This window comes from Phoxinus phoxinus (assembly GCF_949152265.1).
Source record: "Phoxinus phoxinus genome assembly, chromosome: 12".
In the NCBI taxonomy this organism is placed as follows: domain Eukaryota; kingdom Metazoa; phylum Chordata; class Actinopteri; order Cypriniformes; family Leuciscidae; genus Phoxinus; species Phoxinus phoxinus.
Window position 1 is genome coordinate 4,442,102 of NC_136887.1, and position 24,220 is coordinate 4,466,321.

Consider the following 24,220-nt stretch of genomic DNA (forward strand, 5'->3'; position numbering starts at 1 on the left):
CAGCAAATTAATGTTGAATTTTCTGATGTAAACTCCATTTACCATTGCTTTGCACTCCTTTTTTAATATAGTTTTTTAGATATTTATTCTGATGTACAGCACAATGGCCAGCTGCTGTTTTTTTTTTTATGTGCTACATGAATAAAATTTTATTTGATCATGACAGACCCTGGAGAAACTCTCTGATAAATAAAGAGCAATAAATAAAACATGTATACGCATTTGAGGTTGTTTATAATTAATAGTTTTATTTTATTTTAATTGTTCTTTTGTGTTTTATTCAAAGTTTTACAGCATTATTTTTTAACATTTCAATGCAGGTCCATTTTGAATACATTTTACCTGAAGAAATCTTTGACCTGTTTGTACACACCCAAAGTTGATCATAAACTCCTCTCTCTTACAACAATAACCAGGAAGAGACTGACATGTTATTTCTCCTTTCTGTCACACCGACTTTGTCTCAACAAAAGCAATAAAGAAGCAATCAATGGAGAACAAAGAGAAAAACTTTACAGAAGGATTTTTGTGATGTTCATTTCTGGACAGATAGCAGATCTTTGATTCTTATTGTGATTTTTTTTTTTTTTTAAACCGTCGTCGTTAAGAAAGTGAGAGTAAAGTTTAGTTTGTGAGACTCAAACGGTGAAAATGGCTTCAGCAGCTGAAGATGATTATATTTGTCCTGTTTGCTATGACATCTTCAAGGTTCCTGTTTTTCTGTCCTGTAGTCACAGTTTCTGTAAAGAGTGTCTACAACAGGTCTGGAAAACTAAGGAAACTCAGGAGTGTCCTGTCTGCAGGAGAAGATCCTCAAAACCTTTTCCTCCAGAAAATCTCACATTAAAAAACTTGTGTGAGTCGTTCCTGAAGGAGAGAAATGAGAAACGTTCATCAGGATCTGAGGAGATCTGCAGTTTACACAGTGAGAAACTCAAACTCTTCTGTCTGGAGGACAAACAGCCTGTGTGTTTAGTGTGCAGAGACTCAGAGAAACACACCAACCACACATTCAGACCCATCAGTGAAGTACTTTCATCTCACAAGGTAAGACTAATGTCTCTTATTTCATAAATACAGTGCTAAACATATGTGGCAGCTTTGACTAGAGTTACACTAAAGATTTAGGAAAGTTACTGACTACGCCACCCCGGGGCCTCTTTCCGGGGAAATGCCTTTTTTTCAAGAGCAAGGCTCAGAGGTTCGTTATATCAGAGTCAGGTATTAGACATGGGTTGAGTATAAAACAAAAACAAAAACTTTATTTTCTCATTAATAAGAAATATCACATTTAATTTAACACGACAACACCAACAAATCAAAAGAATCTACACCAAAAATGACACAGAGACGCTCACTTCAGAATGGGGCACTGGCTCTCCTTAGCAGAATCGATACAGCGATCATACGTGCACACTCACTGCACACTCACGCTACACCTCACTGTGAGTACGGCACTCAGGCAAAAGAACCACCACCACAATCAGGAAGAGACGCTAATCTTCTGCAACTGGCTGCCCCAATTCTGAAGAGAGAAGAAAATAAGAAAAAGTAACACAACACACACACACGCAGTAAACCAATTATATATTTAAAAAACATTAAACAGAGCAACAGGCAATCTACGACACAATTTTAAAAGAGTTCACCACATCAGTTGGCTCATCGAATCGAGGTGCCGCGTCCGGTCACCCGACAATGCTAGGAAAATGGGCAAAAACAGCCAACAATATTACAAAGAAGAACACATTCTATAGGCTGCCCTTAGGTCGCCCACACATAAGAAATAAACGAACAAAAATAAACTTGAATCACACACAAAATATATATAGATAATATACCCAGGACACTCAAATCAATAAGAAGAATATAAACCACACAACAACAACTCACAGAGAAATCAAATAATGTTACAAGGCAACAAACTGCAGAGAAGAATGGTGACAGTTAGGTGGCTGATCTAGCAATTGGACGCCACTGGGGGCGTTTGATTCAAATTTGTTGCTCACAGCACATAATTAATGCTAAAAACATTACCCCAACAGCCCACAATCATCGGTCCAGCTGATGGAGCGCGTTCAACACCATGAACATAAACAAAATAGACGAGGGGTCAAGCACAGCGCGTCGACACGCGAACTGAAACGGAGTTAATGATGCTCGTCTGCCAGTTCAAATAGAGCAGACAAACTCGTACGGTCCAGTCTCCTTTAAACCCTGGAAACAGGATACAGTCACTGTGACAAGCGATGATGTCAAAACCGGGTGCAAAACAGGGGCGGAGCCAGACGATGTAAACATTCGGGGCTTAGCCCAAACCTAGGGGGGTCCGGGGGCATAACTTACTCCCCCGGGGAGATTTTTTTTCCCATTTACGTCAGCTAAATGCACTATTTTTCAGGCTGTTTGAGATAATAGAATGCCTAAAAATCTATACACTATCTGGGAAAATGATGATAGTTAGGCCTACTCGGTAAAAAAAAAAAAAAAAAAAAAAACTGGACGCGCGAATGAGGTGAATTCGCGCCTGCCGTGCTAAATGCCTCATTCGTGCCGCAGGACCTCCAGACTGGCATAAACGCATCTTCACATTGACTTAAACATTGAAATCACTCGCGCCAGACGCTCTAACGTTACTCGCGTTTGGTGTGAACGCAGCATACACTTGTCCGCGGTTCGTCCGACGCTACTTCTGAATCTCTCTCCGGCCGGTGAGGTTTACTGTTAGTGTTCCATATAAAAAACGTTATGTCCATATTAACTTCAGCCGGTTAGCCAGTAAGCTCGCTACGACGCCGGTGAAAACATCAACAGCCCGCCAGCCCCTGATGACAACGACGAAGAAGATGATTTATATTCTTCGTTAGTTTTTTATTGGCAGTTGGCAAACAAGCTGAGTGATGCACGATGCATTACCGTCCGCCACCACGCACGGCAATAGAGCTTTTGTTTCATTTTTTGCCGCTCCAGTCAGAAAGACTGAGAGGAAATGAAACAAAGTTGAAGTTATTTTAAAAAACCTAAAAGATTCGGGGCTTTTGACAAAACATTCGGGGCTTAAGCCCAATTAGCCACCCCCCCGCTCCGCCCCTGGTGCAAAACAATGCAGACAGCAAAAGGAACATCCACAAGTCAAGTCAAGTCAAGTCATCTTTATTTATATAGCGCTTTTTACAATACAGATTGTATCAAAGCAGCTTCACAGTGATAACATGAAAATAATACAAAAAAACAATTTCATCATCATCCACCTTTAAGGCAGATCTATAATATTGTTGAATATTAAATGTCCCCAACTAAGCAAGCCAGAAGGTAAGGCAACAGCGGCAAGGAACCAAAACTCCATCAGGTGACAGAATGGAGAAAAAAACCTTGGGAGAACCCAGGCTCAGTCGGGGGCCAGTTCTCCTCTGGCCAATGAGTGAACAGTGTATGAAGTTCAGAATGAATCAGAGTATTTGTACAGTTCCGGTTCGTTGAAGTCGGAGTGGAGAGGAGGAGAGACTGGTGGACACTTCAGGTCAGCGGCGCCGTCGTCGTGTCCTGGCGCTGGTCCTTCATCAGATCTGGATACGGCCTGGTTCCGGTGGACAGCAGTAAACCTCGGGATAGACAGAGAGACTAATATTAGCGTAGACGCCATCCTTCTTATGATGTACCAAGTACATCAGGATTTACGGGAAGTGTTCCCGGTCCCGGCTGTTCTAAACTATGCAGCCTAATTATATAAGTCTATAATGTGTTATGTGTATGCTAGGCCGAAGAGATGTGTTTTTAGTCTAGATTTGAACTGACAGAGTGTGTCTGCTTCCCGGACAATGGTAGGAAGACTGTTCCAAAGTTTTGGTGCTAAGTAGGAAAAGGATCTACCGCCAGCAGTCGATTTTGATATTCTAGGTATTATTAACTGGCCGGAATTTTGAGATCGCAATAGACGTGAAGGACTATAATAAGTTAAGAGCTCGCTCAAGTACTGCGGAGCTAAACCATTTAGTGCTTTGTAAGTGATCAGCAATATTTTAAAATTTATACGATGTTTAATAGGCAGCCAATGCAGTGTTGACAGAACGGGGCTAATATGGTCATACTTCCTGGTTCTAGTAAGAACTCGAGCTGCTGCGTTTTGAACTAGCTGTAGTTTGTTTATTAAGCGTGCAGGGCAGCCACCCAGTAGAGCATTACAATAATCTAGCCTTGAGGTCATAAACGCATGAACTTATTGTTCTGCATTATTCATTGAGAGCATATGACGTAATTTAGATATATTTTTAAGATGGAAGAAAGCGGTTTTACAGATACTAGACACATGACTTTCAAATGAAAGATTGGTATCAAAGAGCACACCCAGGTTCCTAACCAATGACGAAGACTTAACAGAGCAGCCATCAAGTGTTAGACAGTACTCTAGGTTATTACGTGTGGAAGTTTTTTGTCCAATAATTAGAATCTCTGTTTTTTCTGAATTTAGTAGTAGGAAATTACTAGTCATCCAATTTTTAATATCAGCTATGCATTCCGTTAATTTTGTGAATTGGTAGGTTTCGTTAGGTTTTGAAGAAATATAGAGCTGAGTATCGTCGGCATAACAGTGAAAGCTAATTCCATGTTTCCTAATGATATCTCCTAATGGTAGCATATACAGAGTGAACAGCAGCGGTCCTAGTACTGAGCCTTGTGGTACGCCATACTGAACTTGTGATTGATAAGACATCTCTTCATTTACTGCTACAAACTGATAACGGTCAGATAAGTATGATTTAAACCATGCTAGTGCAATTCCACTAATGCCAACATAATGTTCGAGTCTATTTAAAAGGATGTTGTGGTCAATGGTGTCAAATGCAGCACTAAGATCCAGTAATACTAATAGAGAGATACAACCACGATCGGATGATAAGAGCAAATCATTTGTGACTCTAACGAGAGCTGTCTCGGTACTATGGTACGGTCTAAATCCGGACTGAAAATCCTCGCAGATATCATTTCTTTCAAGAAAGGAACACAGTTGTGAGGATACTGCTTTTTCTAATATCTTTGACAGAAATGGCAGATTAGAGATCGGCCTGTAATTGACTAGTTTTTTAGGATCAAGTTGCTGTTTTTTAACAAGCGGTTTAATCATAGCTAGCTTAAAGGTTTTTGGTACGTATCCTAGAGACAAAGATGAATTAATGATATTAAGAAGAGGATCTATGACATCTGGAAGCATCTCTTTCAGCAGCTTAGTCAGTATAGGGTCTAACATGCACGTTGTGGATTTAGATGATTTGACGAGTTTGCAAAATTCTTCCTCTCCTATAGCAATGAATGAATCAAATTTTCCCTCAGGGAGACTACAATGCACTTCCTGATGCGATACTGTATTAGACGGTTGCATAGTTATAATTTTGTCCCTGATATTATAAGTGAAGAAGTTCATAAAGTCATTACTGCTGTGTTTCTTGGAAGCTTCTGGGCTTGAAGCTTTCTTTTTCGTTAGTTTAGCCACTGTTTCAAATAAATACCTAGGATTATGTTTATTTTCTTCTAATAGGGTTGAAAAATAAGCAAATCTAGCAGCTTTTAAAGCCTCTCTGTAAGCAATCGAGCTCTCCTTCCATGAAATCCGAAACACCTCTAGTTTTGTTTTCTTCCAGTTGCGCTCCATTTTTCTGGCTGCTCTCTTAAGGGCCTGAGTGTGCTCGTTGTGCCACGGCGTTGGACTATGTTCTTTAATCTTCTTTAAGCGCAGCGGAGCAACTGTGTCTAAAGTGCTGGAAAAGAGAGAGTTAAAAGTTTCTGTTGCAATATCAAGTTCTTCTAAGCTATCCGGGATGCTGAGATGATGAAACTGATTAGGAAGATTATTGATAAAGCAATCTTTAGTGGCAGAAGTGATCGGTCTAACATATTTATAACACGGAGTCGGCTTCGCAGCCTTGGCTAAATGTAATTTACACGAGACTAGATAGTGATCTGAGATGTCATCACTCTGTTGCAGTATTTCAACGGCATCAACATCTATTCCATGTGATAGTATTAGATCTAGAGTATGATTACGACAATGAGTCGGTCCTGACACGTGTTGTCTAACTCCAATTGAGTTTATAATGTCTTTAAATGCCAATCCCAATGCATCTTTTTCATTATCTATGTGTATATTAAAGTCACCAACAATTAGTACTTTATCTGCAGCCAATACTAATTCTGATAGAAAGTCCGCAAATTCTTTGATAAAGTCTGTATGGTGCCCTGGTGGCCTGTATACAGTAGCCAGCAGAATTTTCAAACGTGATTTATCGTTTACACTATATATTTTTACATTAAGCACCAACACTTCAAAATAATTATATTTACAACTAGATTTCTTAGTGGTTTTGAAAATATTACTATAAATTACAGCAACACCTCCTCCTTTGCGTTTCAGACGAGGTTCATGTTTATAACCGTAATCTTGTGGGGTTGACTCATTTAAAGCAATGTAATCGTTTGGTTTTAGCTAGTTTTCTGTTAAACACAGCACATCTAGGTTATAATCTGTAATCATATCATTAACTATTAGCGCTTTTGAAGTAAGAGATCGAATATTCAGCAACCCAAGCTTTATCATTTGCTCATTTGTATTATATCTATTTTTTATTTGTTGAAGATCAATTACATTTTTAACCTTAGATGGGTTTGAACGTATTTTTGATTTCCAAGTTCGGGGAACAGACACAGTCTCTATATTATGATATCTAGGTGAAAGAGGCTCTATGTGATGGGATTTATCTGACCTTGGTGACGTGAGGCCGCTAGCAGACGGTCGGTTAAGCCAGTCTGTCTGCTTCCTGACCTGAGGCCCAGATTGTCATGTTTTATCTCTAAGACTATGAGCCAAATTACTAGAGAGAAGAGCAGCACCATCCCAGGAGGGATGAATACCATCTCTTTTCAACAGGTCAGGTTTGCCCCAAAAACTTTTCCAATTGTCTATGAATTCTATATTATTTCGTGGACACCACCCAGACAGCCAGCCATTGAGTGAACACAATCTACTAACTATCTCATCACTCCGGCGAACAGGAAGGGGGCCAGAGCAAATTACAGTGCTTGACATCGTACTTGCAAGTTCACACACCTCTTTAATATTAATTTTGGTGATCTCCGACTGGCGGAGTCGAACATCATTAGTGCCGACGTGAATAATAATCTTAGAGAATTTACGTTTAGCATTAGCCAGCACTTTCAAATTTGCTTTGATGTCAGGCGCTCTGGCTCCCGGCAAACATGTGACTATGGTGGCTGGTGTCTCTATTTTCTCGTTCCGTGTAATAGAATCGCCAATAACTAGGGCACAATCAGAATAATTCTCAGTGGGTGTTTCACTGAGCGGGGCAAATCGATTTGTTATCGGAACGGAAAAGTGGTTTTTTGATCCGCGACTAGAGCGATCCCTCACTGTCACCCATCTGCCCTGCTGCACGGGCTCTACTTCAGCCGGAACCGACTCATGTAAAGAGTTCACTAGGCTAGGCGCATCCAAAATAGTATCTAAAGCTCTAGCACTCTTCTTACTATTCTCAATTAAAGTTTGGATGCGTGTCTCTAGTTCTGAAATCTTCTCCGTCAGCCTGACTGTCTCCTTGCATTTATCACATATAAATCCTATATTGCCGACAGAGAAGGCTATGGTAAACATGTGACATGAAGTGCAGGTGACAATAACAGGAGAAGACATTACTCACCGTGTTTGTTGACTGATTCTTACTCACCTGGGCTTTTATGAACTCAAAGGCGCGGGCGCGTGAGAGAAAAATAAATAACTGAGCGCACGGGTGGTGCGTTAAAAGGCTAGCGAGTTAGCGTGTTGTGCTGACAATAACGGAAGCTAGCAATGTCAGGTTAATCTGAGATGTTGAGTAAGCTGTATTTAGTAGTATAAACAACTAGAATTTATAATAAATGATGGTTCAAAACAAAAGGAAAAACGAAGCTAATACGAGGCTTAGACGCAGCAAACAAACTCACAGCAGCAGCAGTCACAGCGAGGCAGACAGGAGCAATCGATCCAAGAAGTTTAGATGAACCCAGAGCCCACTGTAACGTCCCCTTGCACGTTGGCCCGCACCTTAAATATAAAACGTAACACAAAGTATGAATTTGGCCAGCCCGGCTACTTGCAATGATATTTTCGTCAACTGTTAAACATACCTGTAGTATGATTCCCACAAAGTTCCCCTGTCCAACCTTTAACAAGAAAACCCATGTAATCCCTGTGAGACAAACCCACGAGCAAACCATGCTACAGTCACTGCCAACAGCTCTTACCGTACACACATTCACGCATCCCGCCGGAAACACGGTGTCTCGCTCCAATGACGCAGAGAGAACGCACACCCATAGCGACACCCCTATATATGGACGGAACGCAATTAAAGGGGACTCCCCCTTCATATTAAATAACCTGATAGAAACAGCTCTGCTAAACATGGAAACAGTATTATTTGTGTAAACAATAGACCAGTATTTATTTTTACTCAGACTAAATCTCTATGATTTACTGACATACAATTCTGAAAACCCCTCTGCTGTTCAAATCTTCTTAAAAGTAACAACATCTGCACCTGTCATGGGTTATTAATATTTTTTTCAATAATAATAATAATAATACGAGATTTAAGACACACCAAAAAGTGACTGATACCAACATACTTTCACTTTCTGTATTTGTATTTGCACAACCACAAATATCAGTGGCAAGGACTTCTCTGCTGGCCTAAACACCATCAGAATCACTGACTTGCACTTTAATATATATGTTTTTATGAATGATTATTAAATTATTCCCAATAGTCCATTCTCTTAATTTCATAGCTTTCTCTTGGTTGTGCTGCTTCCAGTAGTTTATATTTATGTTAGAGCTTTTATCATATTTTTTATCCTCCAATCATATTTCTGCCATCATGTGTGTTGCCATGGCCAAAGAAATCTGAAGGCCTTCAGAATCAATAGGCTTGTTTGACAAGGTTTTTTTCAAACATCTGACAAGGGATCATTATTATAACCCTTGCAAGACACGGGAGGCTCCGTTTCTGAACTTATAATCGGATTCGGAGAGCAAGAGCCACTGCACAATAAAGCACAATACGAACTCACTCGCTCGTTCCTCTCTACCCGAACTCCCGCATTAACCCTATAACTGCCGGTGCAAAATAAAAACAGCAATTTCACAACAATTATAGACAGTCTGTGCGCTGTTACACTACTAAAAGTTATTAATTCAGGTTGGACACCGCTGAAGGCCTTGGTGTGAAATGGACAAACTGACAAATATACAACTGCATGGATATAATAATTGAGAATTGGCCATTGCAAAAAACAACAACACACATTTGTTTGATGAAAACATGATTTCTTGATGTTCATCCTTACCAAATTAATAATTACAAATATATCTCCTGCCATTTTCAGGCACAAATGCTTCCTGGGAATGAATCATTCAACATATAAATAATATAACAATAAAAACATATAATGTTTAAACCTCTTATGGCTGCATAAGTTTAACAGATTTCATCTTAACCTGTAGGAGGAATTTAATACAGCGCTGACGTCCCTACAAAACAAGCTCAAACATGGAAAAGAAATGAAGAAAAAGTGTGATAAAACAATTCAACATATCACGGTGAGGATGTATAAAGAGTTAAATACTCAACATGTAGACACAGAGTTTATTATTGACATTAGTGGAGTGTGTGTTCACACTGAAGTGAATGTGATGTGATTTCAGTCTCAAGCTGAGCACACAGAGCGTCAGATTAAAGAAGAGTTTGAGAAGCTTCATCAGTTTCTCAGAGACGAAGAAGAAGCTACAGTCACTGCACTGAGGGAGGAAGAGGAGCAGAAGAAGCAGAGGATGAAGGAGAAGCTGGAGGAGATGAACACACACATCTCAGCTCTTTCACACACAATCAGAGACATGGAGGAGATGATGAAAGACAACGACGTCTCGTTTCTAAAGGTGACAAATCAATCTGGCTTCATTCTCTGTGCAGAAAACAACTTGTATAGAGAGACTCATTGACAGTGAGAGTGTTTGATAAGATATTAAAATGTTTTTAAACTCTATATTTTCCAGAACTTTAACGCCTCAATGGAAAGGTAAGTGAGCTGCTCGTATCTCTTCTCTCAGTGGATCTGAACTCAAACTCACTGCAGTTCTGACTCCTGAATGTTCCTCAGAGTCCAGATCTCACAGCCGGATCCACGGATGAGTTCTGGAGCTTTGATTCATGCGTCGCGTTATCTGGGTAACCTGCCGTTCAGAGTCGGGAAGAAGATGCTGGAAACTGTCCAACACAGTGAGTCTCAGCAGATCTGACACCAGTGCAGAAGATAGTTCAGATATAAACACACACAACATTAACATTAAAATATCATGAAAAAGTTGATTTAATTCAGTAATTCCATTAAAAAAGTGAAACTTGTATATTATATTCATTCATTACACAGACTGATATATTCCACATTTTTATTTCTTTTCATTTTGATGATTATAACTGACAACTAATGACAATTCCAAATTCAGAATCTCAGAAAATTAGAATATTACTTTAGACCAATACAAAAAAAATTGGTCTAAATTTCAATGAGTGCATTCACACACCGGGAGGAGCAGCGCGTCAAGCAGGAGCGTCGCGTGAGCAGCAGTGAAGCGGGGGTTTCGACGGGAAATTTATTTTTCCTGTTCTGCTCGCGCTCAATTAAAGTGAAAGCACACTTTTGATGGAAAAAATAAATATGATTTCACACAAAAAGTGCCCAAAATGCACAACATGCATTTGCATGTCTAGTGTGTTTTAACAAGAACTGGAGTAGGCTACGTCAGTGTGACGTAGAGGCGGAGACGGTCGAATCCATTTGCAGATATTTATTAAAGGTGATGACAAACACAGAATAATCAGACAGGAACTCAAAAGATGTCAAGGGTAATCCAGAATCGAAGTCAAACAGGCAAAGTTTAGAGGCAGGCAGCAAAGGTTCACAAAACGAGTTCAGAGTCCAAGTTCAAACACACGAGATCAAATCCAAGCACAGAGAAAACAAGGGTTACACACTGAGACAGAGGTTGGGTAAAACAATACTTCACAAATGACACAGAACAGAACAGTCCAGATAAAGGGTAGCTGAGGGTGCACAGGTGAGACTGATGAAAGCATAATTAGGTGATTAGAGAATAACGAGCATGAAGGATAATGGGAAATGAAGTCCTAATATGCAGGAGAGAGGGATCTAGTGAAACCAGGAGGAGGCGTTGTCGTGCGTTCCGTGACAGAGTAACCCCCCCCCGCGAGCGGCTCCGGAAGCGAGGACCTGGTCGACGACGGGGTCTTCCACGGGGTCTTGGAGCAGGTAGGTCTGGGTGGTCCTGGTGGAATGCAGCAGTTAATGTGGGATCCAATATGTCCTAAGACCTGACCCAGGAGCGTTCATCGGGACCGTACCCCTCCCAGTCAATGAGATATTGCAGAACCCCGCCATGACGTCTGGAGCTCAGGATCTCTCGCACCCGGAAAGCCTCCGCGCCGTCCACTTCAATGGGGGGAGTCTGAACAGCAGCGACCTCCTCCCGGTTCCTCTCACTCCTGGGGGCAACAGCGGGTCTGAGAAGGGACACATGAAAGGTGGGTGAGATTTTGTACTGGGCAGGGAGTGACAAACGAAAAGAAACAGGAGTTATCTGACGGAGTATTTTGAATGGTCCAATGAAACGAGGAGAAAGCTTCCTGCATGGGAGCTTGAGACGAAGATCTCGAGCGGAAAGCCACACCCACTGGCCAGGTCGGTATCTGAGACCCTCACGCCTCCTTCGATCCGCCTGATGTTGATAACGGCGAACGGCGCGCTGCAAATGGACGTGAGCAGCATCCCAAGTGGCCTCGCTGCGCCGGAGCCAGGCATCTACCGCGGGGAGGTCGGAAGGCTCCCCGGCCCACGGGAAGAGGAGTGGTTGGAAACCTAGAACACATCGAAAGGGTGTTAAACCAGTGGCAGGCTTTATCAGAGAATTCTGGGCATACTCTGCCCAGGCCAGAAAACGACTCCAATCCTGTTGATTCTGGTGGGAGTAAGTTCTCAGGAAACGAATTAGGTCCTGGTTAAGGCGTTCAACCTGCCCATTGGCCTGAGGATGGTAACCAGAGGTTAAACTGACATTGATGTTAAGCTTTGCACATAATTCTCTCCAGACCCGGGAAGTAAATTAGGAACCGCGGTCAGTCACAATGTCCTCGGGCAAGCCAAACAGACGGAAAACCTGATTGAATAAAGCCTCTGCAGTTTGTAAGGCTGTGGGGAGGCCGGTTAAGGGAATGAAACGGCAGGACTTGGAGAAACGATCCACCACAGAGAGGATGGTAGTGAACAGTGTTGCCACAGTTACTTTGAAAAAGTAATCTTATTACTGATTACTCCTTTAAAAAGTAACTTAGTTACTTTACAGATTACTTGATTTTAAAAGTAACTAAGTTAGATTACAAGTTACTTTATTAGTTACTGCCTTTATTAGTAGCTGCCGACGACACCCCCGCCGCCTCAACATAAAAATGACAACCGGTTTTGCCAACACTCACTTTATTGGAAGTGCATTTTTAACAGTAATGTCAACATGTATCTCCTGACATTTTAAGTTGAACTTAAAAAGCATTTCCTGGAAAAAAATACATGTTTTTATAAAAAAAAATTAAATAAAGACAGTCTTTCTTTACTTCACTTAACATAAATACATGTTTTTTTTTTAAATTAATGACAGTCTTTCTTGACTCCAAATGTTTCTTCAAATTTGTTATAGTATTTTTTTGTAGCTAGATAGCACTTTGTCGCCACCAGATTGTACAACGAACCTTAATATTGTCATCTTTAGCTGACACAAACTCAAAATAGTGACGGTGATGCGGTGGTGACGCGTTTATGTAGGCTAACATTTAAGGGTGGCGTTGCCAATAAAGCACCTACAAGCTCACAAAGAACTGGCAAAAGTAATGATTATGAATATGTCAAATATAGCAAGAAGACATTTTAATTATTTATTAATAAATAAGTGTTTTCTGTCATTGTCGGCTGCAAAGATGAAGCTGACGATGCTGACTCGCCATCTTCGCAGTAGCTAAGTAGGCTAGGCCTAGTGAACGCACCAGAGAGAAATGCGCATTTCATACGGATTACATAAGCAGAGAGCAGTCTGTTTTCGTTTCGAATTGTTCCGTTTAAAAGTAGACATTTGAATATAAAAATAGCCTCCGTGTCGTGATTATCTATGGTCTGCTATATTTAGCCTACTTATTTATTAAATCCAGGCAATTGGTCGATGAAACATTGATTCAAATTAAGATACAATTAATACAAAACGAAATTCACTTTAAAGAAATGCTTTGTGCTTTCTGTTTGAGGTCTCTGTGAAAAGGCAGTAGCCTATTTTAGTGCCCTTTCGAAGCCGTCACGTCCAACGGAGAGCTGTCGCGTCCGTAACATTGTTTTTTCCACATAAATGCGAACACGAAAAATAAAATAAAATGGATATTTTATGTTCTCTGGAGAGCCAACCCTTCTTCATCCGGTGGGTAGTATTACTTTTGGTTTGCGCAGTGTGTATTGCTCTCATATTAAATATAAATATAAAACGCATGTGTGTAGACTGATATTTTTCTAATGTCTGGACTCCTTTATTAAGGGAGTATGGATTATGTAAACAGACTTTTCAATATATTGGTATTAAATGCATTTTCTGATAATTTATATTTCATTATATTATATTTAAAGTTTTTTACTGCAAATGTCTCGTCCATAACGCTGGAATTGGCCGATTTTAAAGAATGTATTCTCTTGTTTTGTGGTGTAGGTCTACGTATTTTATAATGTTGACTTCAAATAATACTAATAGTAATTTAAAGATGTGGTAACATTGGATCTAGACGGGACAGCCCGGTCTCACCCCAAAACGTCACATACTGACGGGTCTTGACCATACGTCAACATACGACGAAAAGGGTTCCCCTATAACGTCAATATGAGACGCAGACATAAGCGCACCAGCAGCGCCTCCTAGCGGTACCCTAACGCATACCTAAACCTACCCATAACCCGAATCGTCACACATGGACGTTAAAGGGTACCCTTTTCGTCGTATGTTGACGTATGGTCAAGACCCGTCAGTATGTGACATTTTGGGGTGAGACGGTGTTAGACGGGAAGGATAACTCTGGGAGTTGGAAGGGGTGTGTCGCGATTCTGCCTCCTGACACCGATTTCGGTTTCATATCGCATTACAGCCCTTTTTTTACTGAGGAAAATGGCAAAAATAGTAAGGCACAGTGACTTGGATAAGTAACTTTAATCTGATTACTGGTCAGATTAGAGTAACGCGTTACCGGCATCACTGGTAGTGAATCCTTGAGATGGAGGTAGATCCGTTACAAAATCCACGGCGATGTGAGACCAGGGACGTTGTGGTACTGGCAGAGGTTGCAGCAATCCTGCGGGCTTGAGATGGGAGGATTTCACAGTATTACAGACAGAGCATTGGTGAACAAATTTGATAACGTCAGACTGAAGAGAAGCCCACCAAAAACGGTTTGAGACCAACTGAATGGTAGCGGCAATACCTGGATGACCTGCCCTGGGAGTGCAGTGAACCCATTGAAGCACACGGTGGCGGAGATCTGGTGGAACAAAGAGACGATCAGCAGGACATTCTGGTGGAGCGGGATGACGACTCAGTGCAGTGGTGATTTCTGAGATAATGTCCCATTGAACGGGAGCCACGATGAGAGCAGTGGGAATAATGGGTTCAGGCTTGGTTTCGCTGGCTGGATCATCAAACTGGCGGGAGAGGGCGTCAGCTTTGACGTTCTGGGAGCCTGGTCTGTAAGTAATCCTGAAATCAAATCTTGAGAAAAACAGTGACCAGCGAGCCTGGCGGGAATTGAGACGTTTAGCTGACCTGATATACTCCAGATTCCTATGATCCGTGAGCACTGTGAATGGTTGACGGGTTCTCTCCAGCCAGTGTCTCCACTCCTCAAAGGCGGTCTTCATGGCCAGAAGCTCGCGGTCACCCACGTCATAATTTCTTTCTGCAGAATTGAGTTTGCGAGAATAGAAGGCACAAGGAAACATCTTAGCTGGCTCACCATGCCGTTGTGACAACACTGCCCCCACACCTGTGCTAGATGCATCCACTTCCAGGATGAACTCCTTTTCTGGATCAGGGTGATGGAGAATAGGAGCAGACGTGAACCGCTCCTTGAGTGGAACAAAGGCCTCAGTACAAACCGATGTCCACTTGAAACATTTACCTCCCCCTCGAAGCAGAGATGTGAGAGGAGCTGCAATCACACTGAAGTTGCGGATGAATCTGCGGTAAAAGTTAGAAAAGCCCAGGAAGCGCCGTAGCTCTTTAACCGAGGCTGGCTGGGGCCAGTTAATCACTGCTCTGACCTTGTTGTCATCCATAAGGACACCGTCCGCACTGATGACATAGCCCAGGAAGGAGATGCGTGTCTGATGAAATTCGCACTTGGAAAGCTTGGCATAGAGTTGATTCTCAATCAGGCGCCTGAGAACTGCACGAACATCCTGGACATATTCTTCAAGGGAATCAGAGAAAATCAGAATGTCATCAATGTACACAATCACTTTACGATGCAACATGTCCCAGAAAGTCTCGTTAACAAAAGGGACAGGCCGAAAGGCATTACCCTGTATTCATAGTGCCCGGATGTAGTCGAAAACGCTGTCTTCCATTCATCTCCACTCCATATGCGAATCAGGTTGTAAGCATTCCTTAGATCCAGCTTGGTAAAATAGCGGGCAGTGCGAAGCATCTCCAAAGCTGCTGGGACTAGAGGAAGAGGATAGCGATACTTGACTGTTACCTCGTTAAAGGGCACCTATTATGGAATTTTGAAATTTACCTTTCATGTAGTGTGTAACATAGATCTAAGTGAACAAAAACATCCTGTAAAGTTTGAAATATGAAAGTGCACCGTATATAAAGTTATTGTCTTTCAAAAGTAAGAGTCGACTCGGAGTCATTTTTATGAATCGTTAGAAGACCGAAGCTTTTTCTCTGACTAGATGACGTCAACTTGTCAAGTTATTTGAATACGATACGCCCACTTATTGCGCTCCAAGGCCAGGGAAAATATCATGGCGACGAGCCGCTGTGTTCTGAAGTGCGACTCAAAAGACACCTTTTTCCATCTGCCCAAGGAGGAGCATTTGAAGACTAAGTGGCAACAATTCATATAACTATACCACAGAAGTATAGTCCGAGCCTTGTGCTTTGTTCGCGCCATTTTGAAAACGATTGCTTTACCAACTTAAATGCAATCAAACTTGGATTCGCGAGCCGCTGATATTGAAGGAAGGTTCAGTTCCAAGTGTATTTGCATCAACTTCCTCCTCCGTATCACAACCTGTAAGTGTTATTAATAATTGTTGCTTTTATGTTTTATGTAGCATGCTTAATAATTATTTTGTTTGTTGTGTAAGCACCGTTTAGCTTCTAGGTCTTCAATGACAATTGTATTGAGATATGTGAAGTGTTTGTCGTTTTTTTCGGAGTTGTCTTAAAGAATAGAGTAATACCTCATAACGTAACTGCATTTTTTTTTTGTAAAAACTTTATGTTTATGCATCAGGCTAACGCAAACAAAGACTGATTGTGCTTTTACAATATGAACTCTGGATATGCTTGCTAACATTAAATTCTTTATCTTATTTTTAGTTTTTTTTTACTACAAACTAAAGCAGTGGACTATAATCATTATTATAACAAAATTGAATTGATAAAAGCATCATTGTACTCCGTGTTAAACAATAAGTATTATCTCTGTAAACACTGCTGGGTCATCTGACCAATCAACGCAGATTAGCGTCGCGCAAAGGAGGGGTTTGGAAAGATGAGTCGTTGAACTAATCATTTGGGAGTCGGTGAGCAAATCAGGTAAAAATAAATGCATATTATACAACAAAAAAAGTGTTTTTTGTCATTGCATGCATGTAAAACTGTTGTTGGGGACTCCCAGAACAAAATTAGGAACATTTTAAATGTCATAATAGGTGCCCTTTAAGACCACGATAATCTATGCACGGCCGAAGACCCCGTCCTTCTTTTTGACGAAAAAGAATCCAGCGGAGGCCGGGGATGTCGAGGTAGTAATAAAACCCTTTGCCAGCTGTTCGTCAATGTACGCCTTCATAGCCTCCATCTCGGGTTGTGACAGCGGGTAAACTCTTCCGCGTGGAATTACAGCTCCTGGTAAAAACTCAATAGCACAGTCACCAGCGCGATGAGCAGGAAGTTGTGAAGCCTCAGTTTCGCTGAAAGCCAGAGCGAGGTCATGATATTCAGAGGGAATTTTCAGAAAATCCACTCCCTTAAGGGAAGTGTTGTGGAGTTCAGTGCCTTGGACAGCAGCACTGCAATTGATCTGGCAAAATTCAGACCACCGGGAGATTTTCCCCTCAGACCATGAAATTTGGGGGTTATGTCTCTCCAGCCATGGAAGTCCTAGAATTACTGGATGTCCGGTTGAGTGAATTGTGAAAAATTGGATGGTTTCAGTGTGCTGTTTCCCGAAGCCTAGCGTGAGGGGTTGGGTGATGTACTGAACCTCTCCAGACCCTAGAATTGTTGTTGTACCAGCAATATCTCCAAGTGTTTTTTTTTTTTTTTTTCACTGTAGAAATCTTAAATGTCATGATTTGCCAATGCAAGAGAGTACCGGCACCTTTTTCACCCCACTTCAAGCACTGAGTGAGACTGTGTATCGTGATTCTGTACAACTATTCTGCTAGTTGAAAATGTATTATGCAGTAACTTAATATTACTCTGAGAGTGTGTGCGTGATTTATGTGCATACATGTCAGTCACTCTTGTTTACAGTCTATGGTCCGTCAGCACGGCATCACTCGTCAAGTTTGTAAAGAGCTTTATTATTCAGTCCATTTTAAATTCTGATTTTGGCCGCATCTCAAATGAGTCAAACCATATATATATTACCTATGAAGTTCAAGTAAACTGCGCTAGAAATCCGCGCTCATTCAAGGATGTGCATTTATTGCATGGACGGAGAAACACTGACACCTGCAGGATTTCATCTGACGGTACATAAACATGTTATAATCTGTTCCAGAGCAACGGCACCGCAGAACGAGTGTGACGTTAGCCTTTATATCTATAGACGATTTTAAATCTGAAAACTCCAAAAAGCAACGAAATTGTCAGACATCCATTAGTGCATGTTAACAGAGGAGAACAACTGAAATACAGCGCCGGTTCTCTCGAACGATACTCGACGACAACGGCGGAATCCAAAGCCTTGGGCGAGGTAATGGGTGTATTAAATTGTATGAAATAATCCCCCAAAAAATACAAACACGGCAGAGATGGCAAATTCAGCAGCTGGAATTTGCTGAGGTGAAGTGACGGCTAACAGATAGCAGACACACGGCTAAATGCAACAGCGGGAATCCACTTGTCACTCAAAAGTGGACACACCCTTAATTATGCAGAACTTTAAATATTAATCAACTAAACGGATGAGTTATAAAAAAAATTCACCTCCCTCATAGTTGTTATGAAGGTCAAAATTAGCAGTATAGAACAAAGCCACATAGAGAACCAGGCTGTAAACATGTTTCTTTCTGCTGTAAAGTTGGGCATTTTAACATGGGGGAGATACAGATTTGACTCACTTCTGCAGCCAGCCTCAAGCGGCCAGTCGATGAATTGCAGTTTAACTCACTTCCGTGCTGGTTTCAAGAGCGAGACGGGGAGGTTGCCGCTTTGTATTATTTGGAAAAATGACTAGAGTCTCAGATCAGTTTAACACATGCGGGTCTCCACTTCTATTCTTCTTCTCCACTCTCCTCCAAGCTTCCATACCACATCCTTCACCCACTGCCCCCTAGAGCATATATTCAGGAACTCCCTAACATATATGGGAATTGCAAATCGATATTCAAACTTGAATATTACATAAGCTTTCTTTGAGAGCTTGGCATCCTATGTCAATGAACACAATGTGTCAACTGTGCAACTCTTTAAGATATAACATATAAGTGCAACTTAAAGAACGAAAAGTAAACAACATAATTAAATCAACAATAATGACAAATTATTATTATTTTTTATATAGGGCAGCGATCCGCCTACACCCTTCACAGTTAAAGATCAAGGACGGCTCTTGGTTTCACTTCACGTCCGGATCTGGTAACGTAAAGTGGAGCAACAGAGTCAGTTTTCTTTGTGTCTGTCTGCTGAGGTTGATCCATGGGCACTGTGTGCTGAATGCTCGAAGACATTCCAGGCTCGGCAGTGGTAGGCTGTGCTCTATCTGGCAAAAGGTGACGACGATTCCTGCGGAAAATTTGGCCTCCTGCAGTACTCACATGATAAGACCTGTAGGTGTCAGCAGGTTTAATGACTACAGCAGGCTTCCATTTACCCGACTCCTGAATTCGGATGTGGTCCCCATCCCTTAGTGGCGTGAGTGGTTTTGTGGACCTGTTGTAGTACTTTGCTTGATGTTGTTGCTTTTGCTCACGCCTTGCATGAACATCAGTTCCACTGACAGTTTCAGGTTGCAACTGTTGGCTGGTAGTTGGTAAAATGGAGCGTAGTCTTCTGCTCATCAGTAGTTGGGCAGGTGATCTGAAACCATCCACTGGGGTGTTCCTGTACTCCAACAGACTGATATATGGGTCTTTCTTGTCCGCTTTTGCTTTGTCCATTAGTGATTTGGCAATCTGCACTGCCTTCTCACTGAGCCCATTGCTCTGTGGTTTAATGCGGACTACTTGTGACATGCACAAAGTCCCATGTTCGAGCAAAGTTCTCAAACTCTTTTGAGCTGAATTGAGGCCCATTGTCTGGCCCTTTTCAGGAATCCCATGTGCTGCAAATACTTTTTTCAGTTTCATGATCACTGCAGCAGCTGTGGTGCTCTTGAGCTTTTCCAAATCAAAGTATCGGCTATAGTAATCTACCACCACTATGTAGTCGTCACTATTCCAAGTGAGTAGATCAGTACCGACAATCTGCCATGGCCGGTTTGGTATAGGATGGGAAATGAGAGGCTCTTTTGCATTTGACATACGACGCTCAAGACAAATGGAGCACTGATCGACCATGCAGGCGGTCTGTTTGGACATGCCTGGGCAGAAAAGAATGTCCCTAGCGCGTTGTTTGGATTTCTCGATTCCCATGTGGCCTGCATGAATTCGTTTAAGCATCTCTTCTCTCAGCTGCATGGGAATTACAATCTTTTCTCCCTTGAAGACCATGCCGCCCATCTCAGATAACTCGTCCCTATGATTCCAGTATTCTAGAATGGCTTTAGGGCATCGCTTTCTTTCAGCAGGCCATCCTTCTTTGATCGCTTTCTTTAGCGTGGACATTTGGACATCTCTTTCAGTTTGTTCTTGAATATTTCTGAGCTTCGCATCACTGACAGGGAGAGCGCAGAGTACGGTATGCACTTGCAGATCCATCTCCTCACTAAGGCTGTGATCAGCGCTAGGCAACGATTTCCTTGACAGCGTGTCGGCCACTGGAATATTTTTCCCAGGAATGTGTACGATGGTGAAATTGTACTTTTGCAGTTGCCAGATCATCCTTTGCAGTCTTGGTGGTGCTGCAGCTAATGGCTTTCTGATGATCGATTCAAGGGGTTTATGATCGGATTCCACTGTTACGTGCCGTCCATAGACATATTGATGAAATCTTTTGCAACCCCAGAGGATGGCCAGGAGCTCTTTCTCGATCTGAGCGTATCTTATCTCTGAGTCCGTGAGTGACTTTGAGGCATATGCAAGTGGTTTACCTTCCTGCAGTAACACTGCACCTAGACCATATTTGGAGGCATCCACTTGCAGTGTGAGGTCTTTGCTTGTGTCGAAAAATGACAACACAGGTCCTGGTTCCCTGGTAATGATGTCTTACATCCTTTGGAACGCTGCGTCATGTTGCTTGTCCCATACGAACTCATTATCCTGCCACAGTAGCTGTCTCAGAGGTGCATTTATGTCTGAAAGATCTGGTGCAAATTTTGAAAGATAATTGACCATTCCCAGAATTGTTTCTAGTTCAGCACGATTCTTAGGTGGATACATCTCTTTTACGGCTTCCACCTTGTGAGGGTCCAGTTTGATTCCATCTTTGGAAAGACGGTGGCCAAAGTAGCTGACTTCCGGGACACACACAGTTCTTTTCTCAGGATTAAGGCGTACCCCTTTTTCTCTGGACCTTTCCAGCATCCTCCTGAGATTATGGTCATGTTCTTCTTTTGTTTTTCCGTAGACCAAGATATCATCCACAATGGCCACAACTCTAGGCAGACCTTCAAAAATCTCATCTATTTTCTGTTGAAAGATGTCCTGGGCTGAGACAATACCAAAGGGTAGGCGGCGAAATCAATATCTACCGAATATCGTATTGAAAGTGGTCAGTTTCGAGGCTTTTTCAGAAAGCTTGATTGCCCAGTAGCCGGATCTAGCATCCATTACACTGAAGTAACGGGCTCCTGACAGCTTTGGTGTGATGTCATCTAGCGTAGGCATAGGATAGTGTGGTCGCTTTATAGCCTTATTAAGATCACGTGGATCCAGACAGACTCTCAGCTTACCAGTTTTGGGCTTTTCGACCACGCACAGGGCATTTACCCAATCTGTCGGGTCTGTCTCTTTCACAATGATATTTTGCTCCTCCATGGAGTTCAGCTCCTCTTTTAGCCGATCTCGCAGGGCGAAAGGAACTCTCCTCGGTGGGTGAATGACGGGCGTGGCTGTTGGGTCCAGCTGGATGTTGCTTTCTCCAGGAAATAGACCAATGCCTGTAAACACATCAGTAAATTCATCTACAATCGACTCAGACTCTTTTTCTGGGGAGGATACAGACAGCACCAGCTTAATCATGTCTAAGTCCAAACATGCTTTTAATCCAAGCACGGGTGGTGACTGGGTGTCCACAATGAAGAAGTCTAGTGGCATGGCATTCTCTTTATATTTGCAGTGTAGTTGGCAGGTGCCTTTAACTGACAATTGCTGTCCACCGTATCCTGTGAGCTTTTTGTGAGTTTGCTGCATCTTTGTTTTTAGTGCAAATTTTTTGAAGTCTCTTTGAGGTATTACATTAACCTGAGCACCCGTGTCCAGTTTGAATTTCAACGGCAAACCGTATTCTCTTATTTCAATCTCTGAAAAAGCTTGCTCTGATGAAGTAAATGTGTTTGCATTTGTGACACAGTCAATAAAGAATTCACTACTCACGTCTGGGTATCCATCTTCATGTTTGTTTTCACTTACACAGTGCACAGATTTCAATATTGACTTGCAAACCTTTGCAAAATAGTTCCACTTTCCACATTTCGCACACTGCTTTCCCTTTGCTGGGCATGTCTCTCTCCTTTTGTGTTCTTTCCCACAGTATCCACATATTTGGAGGCGTTCTATGTGCACATTGTTGGTTTTTGTGTTTTTCTGAAAGCAGTTTTTGCATGCTTTCCTATAGTGTGCACTTGTTGTGCATGCTCTGCATTTATGCTGCCGGTGGCCATACTTTTCATCTGCGCCTGCGCAATCTCATGCAATCTGGCAGTGTCGATTGCTTTTTCTAATGTTAGTTCAGCACCCTGATTGAGTAATTTCTCCCGAACATGTGGGGAATAAATGCCGAAAACGACACGGTCTCTCACCATCTCATCTGGATTAGTGAAGCCACAGTCTTTAACGAGCAGTCTGAGTTCAGTGACGAACTGATCAAATGTTTCCGTGGCGCACTGCGTTTTCTCATTAAACTTGTATCTGGCAAAAATTGGGTTCGCCTTTGGTACTACGTAAGCTTCAAATCTGTCATAGTAAGTTTTGAGCAACTTAGCTTCATCCTCAGAGAGAGTCCATGTGTTATAGATATCCCGTCCTTTCTCTCCAATCCATAAGAGCAGGTAGCTGCATTTCTCCGCCTCCTCCTTGCGGCGAAACGGCCCCGAAAACATCAGTTCAACGTGCTGTTTAAACTTTCTCCATGCATCGGGAAGATTCTGTGACTCCCAATCCATTCGCGGTGCAGGCACTCCGGCAGCATCCATCTTCGCGATTCACTCTGACACCATGTATTATTTGGAAAAATGACTAGAGTCTCAGATCAGTTTAACACATGCGGGTCTCCACTTTTATTCTTCTTCTCCACTCTCCTCCAAGCTTCCATACCACATCCTTCACCCACTGCCCCCTAGAGCATATATTCAGGAACTCCCTAACATATATGGGAATTACAAATCGATATTCAAACTTGAATATTACAGCTTGATTAGGATGCAATCGTGTTTATTGAATACTGATATTAAACCTGAAGCCTCAATCCATTCTGACAGTAATTGAGAGAGCAATGTTATGACAGCATGATTTATGATCTATTTCAACAAAAGAAAAATGTTTTACATTTACATTTCTAATATATCATATTTCATCCTCTAATCTGATGTTATTCTCTCTGCAGCGCCGTTGACTCTGGATCCAAACACAGCATCTCCTTGGCTCACACTCTCTGCTGATCTGACCAGTGTGTCGAACAGTGATGTACATAAAACACTTCCTGATAATCCAGAGAGGTTTGACTGGTCCGCATGTGTCCTGGGATCTAAGGGCTTTAACTCAGGAACACATTTCTGGGATGTGGAGGTTGGAGACAATACAGGCTGGAGTCTTGGAATAACCACAGCATCAAACCAGAGGAAGGGACATGTTTTCTTTGAGTCTAATGTCTGGTGTGTGGATTACATGGACAGCAAATACAGCTCACAATCCCCAGAGCAACCCATCACTTACTTTACTGTTAAACAGAAGCTCCAGCGTGTGAGAGTTCAGCTGGACTATGACAGAGGAACAGTGTCATTCTCTGATCCTGTAACTAAAGACTGTCTGCGCACATTCAGGACGTCCTTCACAGAAACTGTCTTTCCATTCTTATGTAATGCCTGCAGAACTTCCCCTCTGAGGATCTTACCAGTTAAACTGTTTATTACAGCAGAAAATCACAGTTAAATCTGCTTCTGCTTCTGGATTAATACAGTTTTGCAAATTATGCTTCAATAATAACACTGTAATCCAAGGGTCTCATTGATCAATCGCACTTAAATGTAAAGTTAAGAACCAAATTAACCCTTGTGTTTCCTTAAGGACATGTTTGCCTCTTTCA

The 24,220-nt window shown here is 41.9% G+C and overlaps 1 protein-coding gene across 1 annotated transcript; it reads left to right on the top strand.

Moving 5' to 3' along the window:
• Nucleotides 1–651: 651 nt before the first annotated feature.
• On the top strand, nt 652–24,066 carry LOC307008042 (E3 ubiquitin-protein ligase TRIM35-like; the record flags this gene model as incomplete). The annotated part of the gene is made up of 7 exons (XM_079630596.1): nt 652–1,047; nt 9,551–9,646; nt 9,752–9,982; nt 10,100–10,122; nt 10,204–10,322; nt 11,445–11,645; nt 23,522–24,066. 7 exons carry the CDS (start codon nt 652–654, stop codon nt 24,064–24,066), a joined length of 1,611 nt encoding a protein of 536 aa, XP_079486722.1.
• Nucleotides 24,067–24,220: the final 154 nt, after the last annotated feature.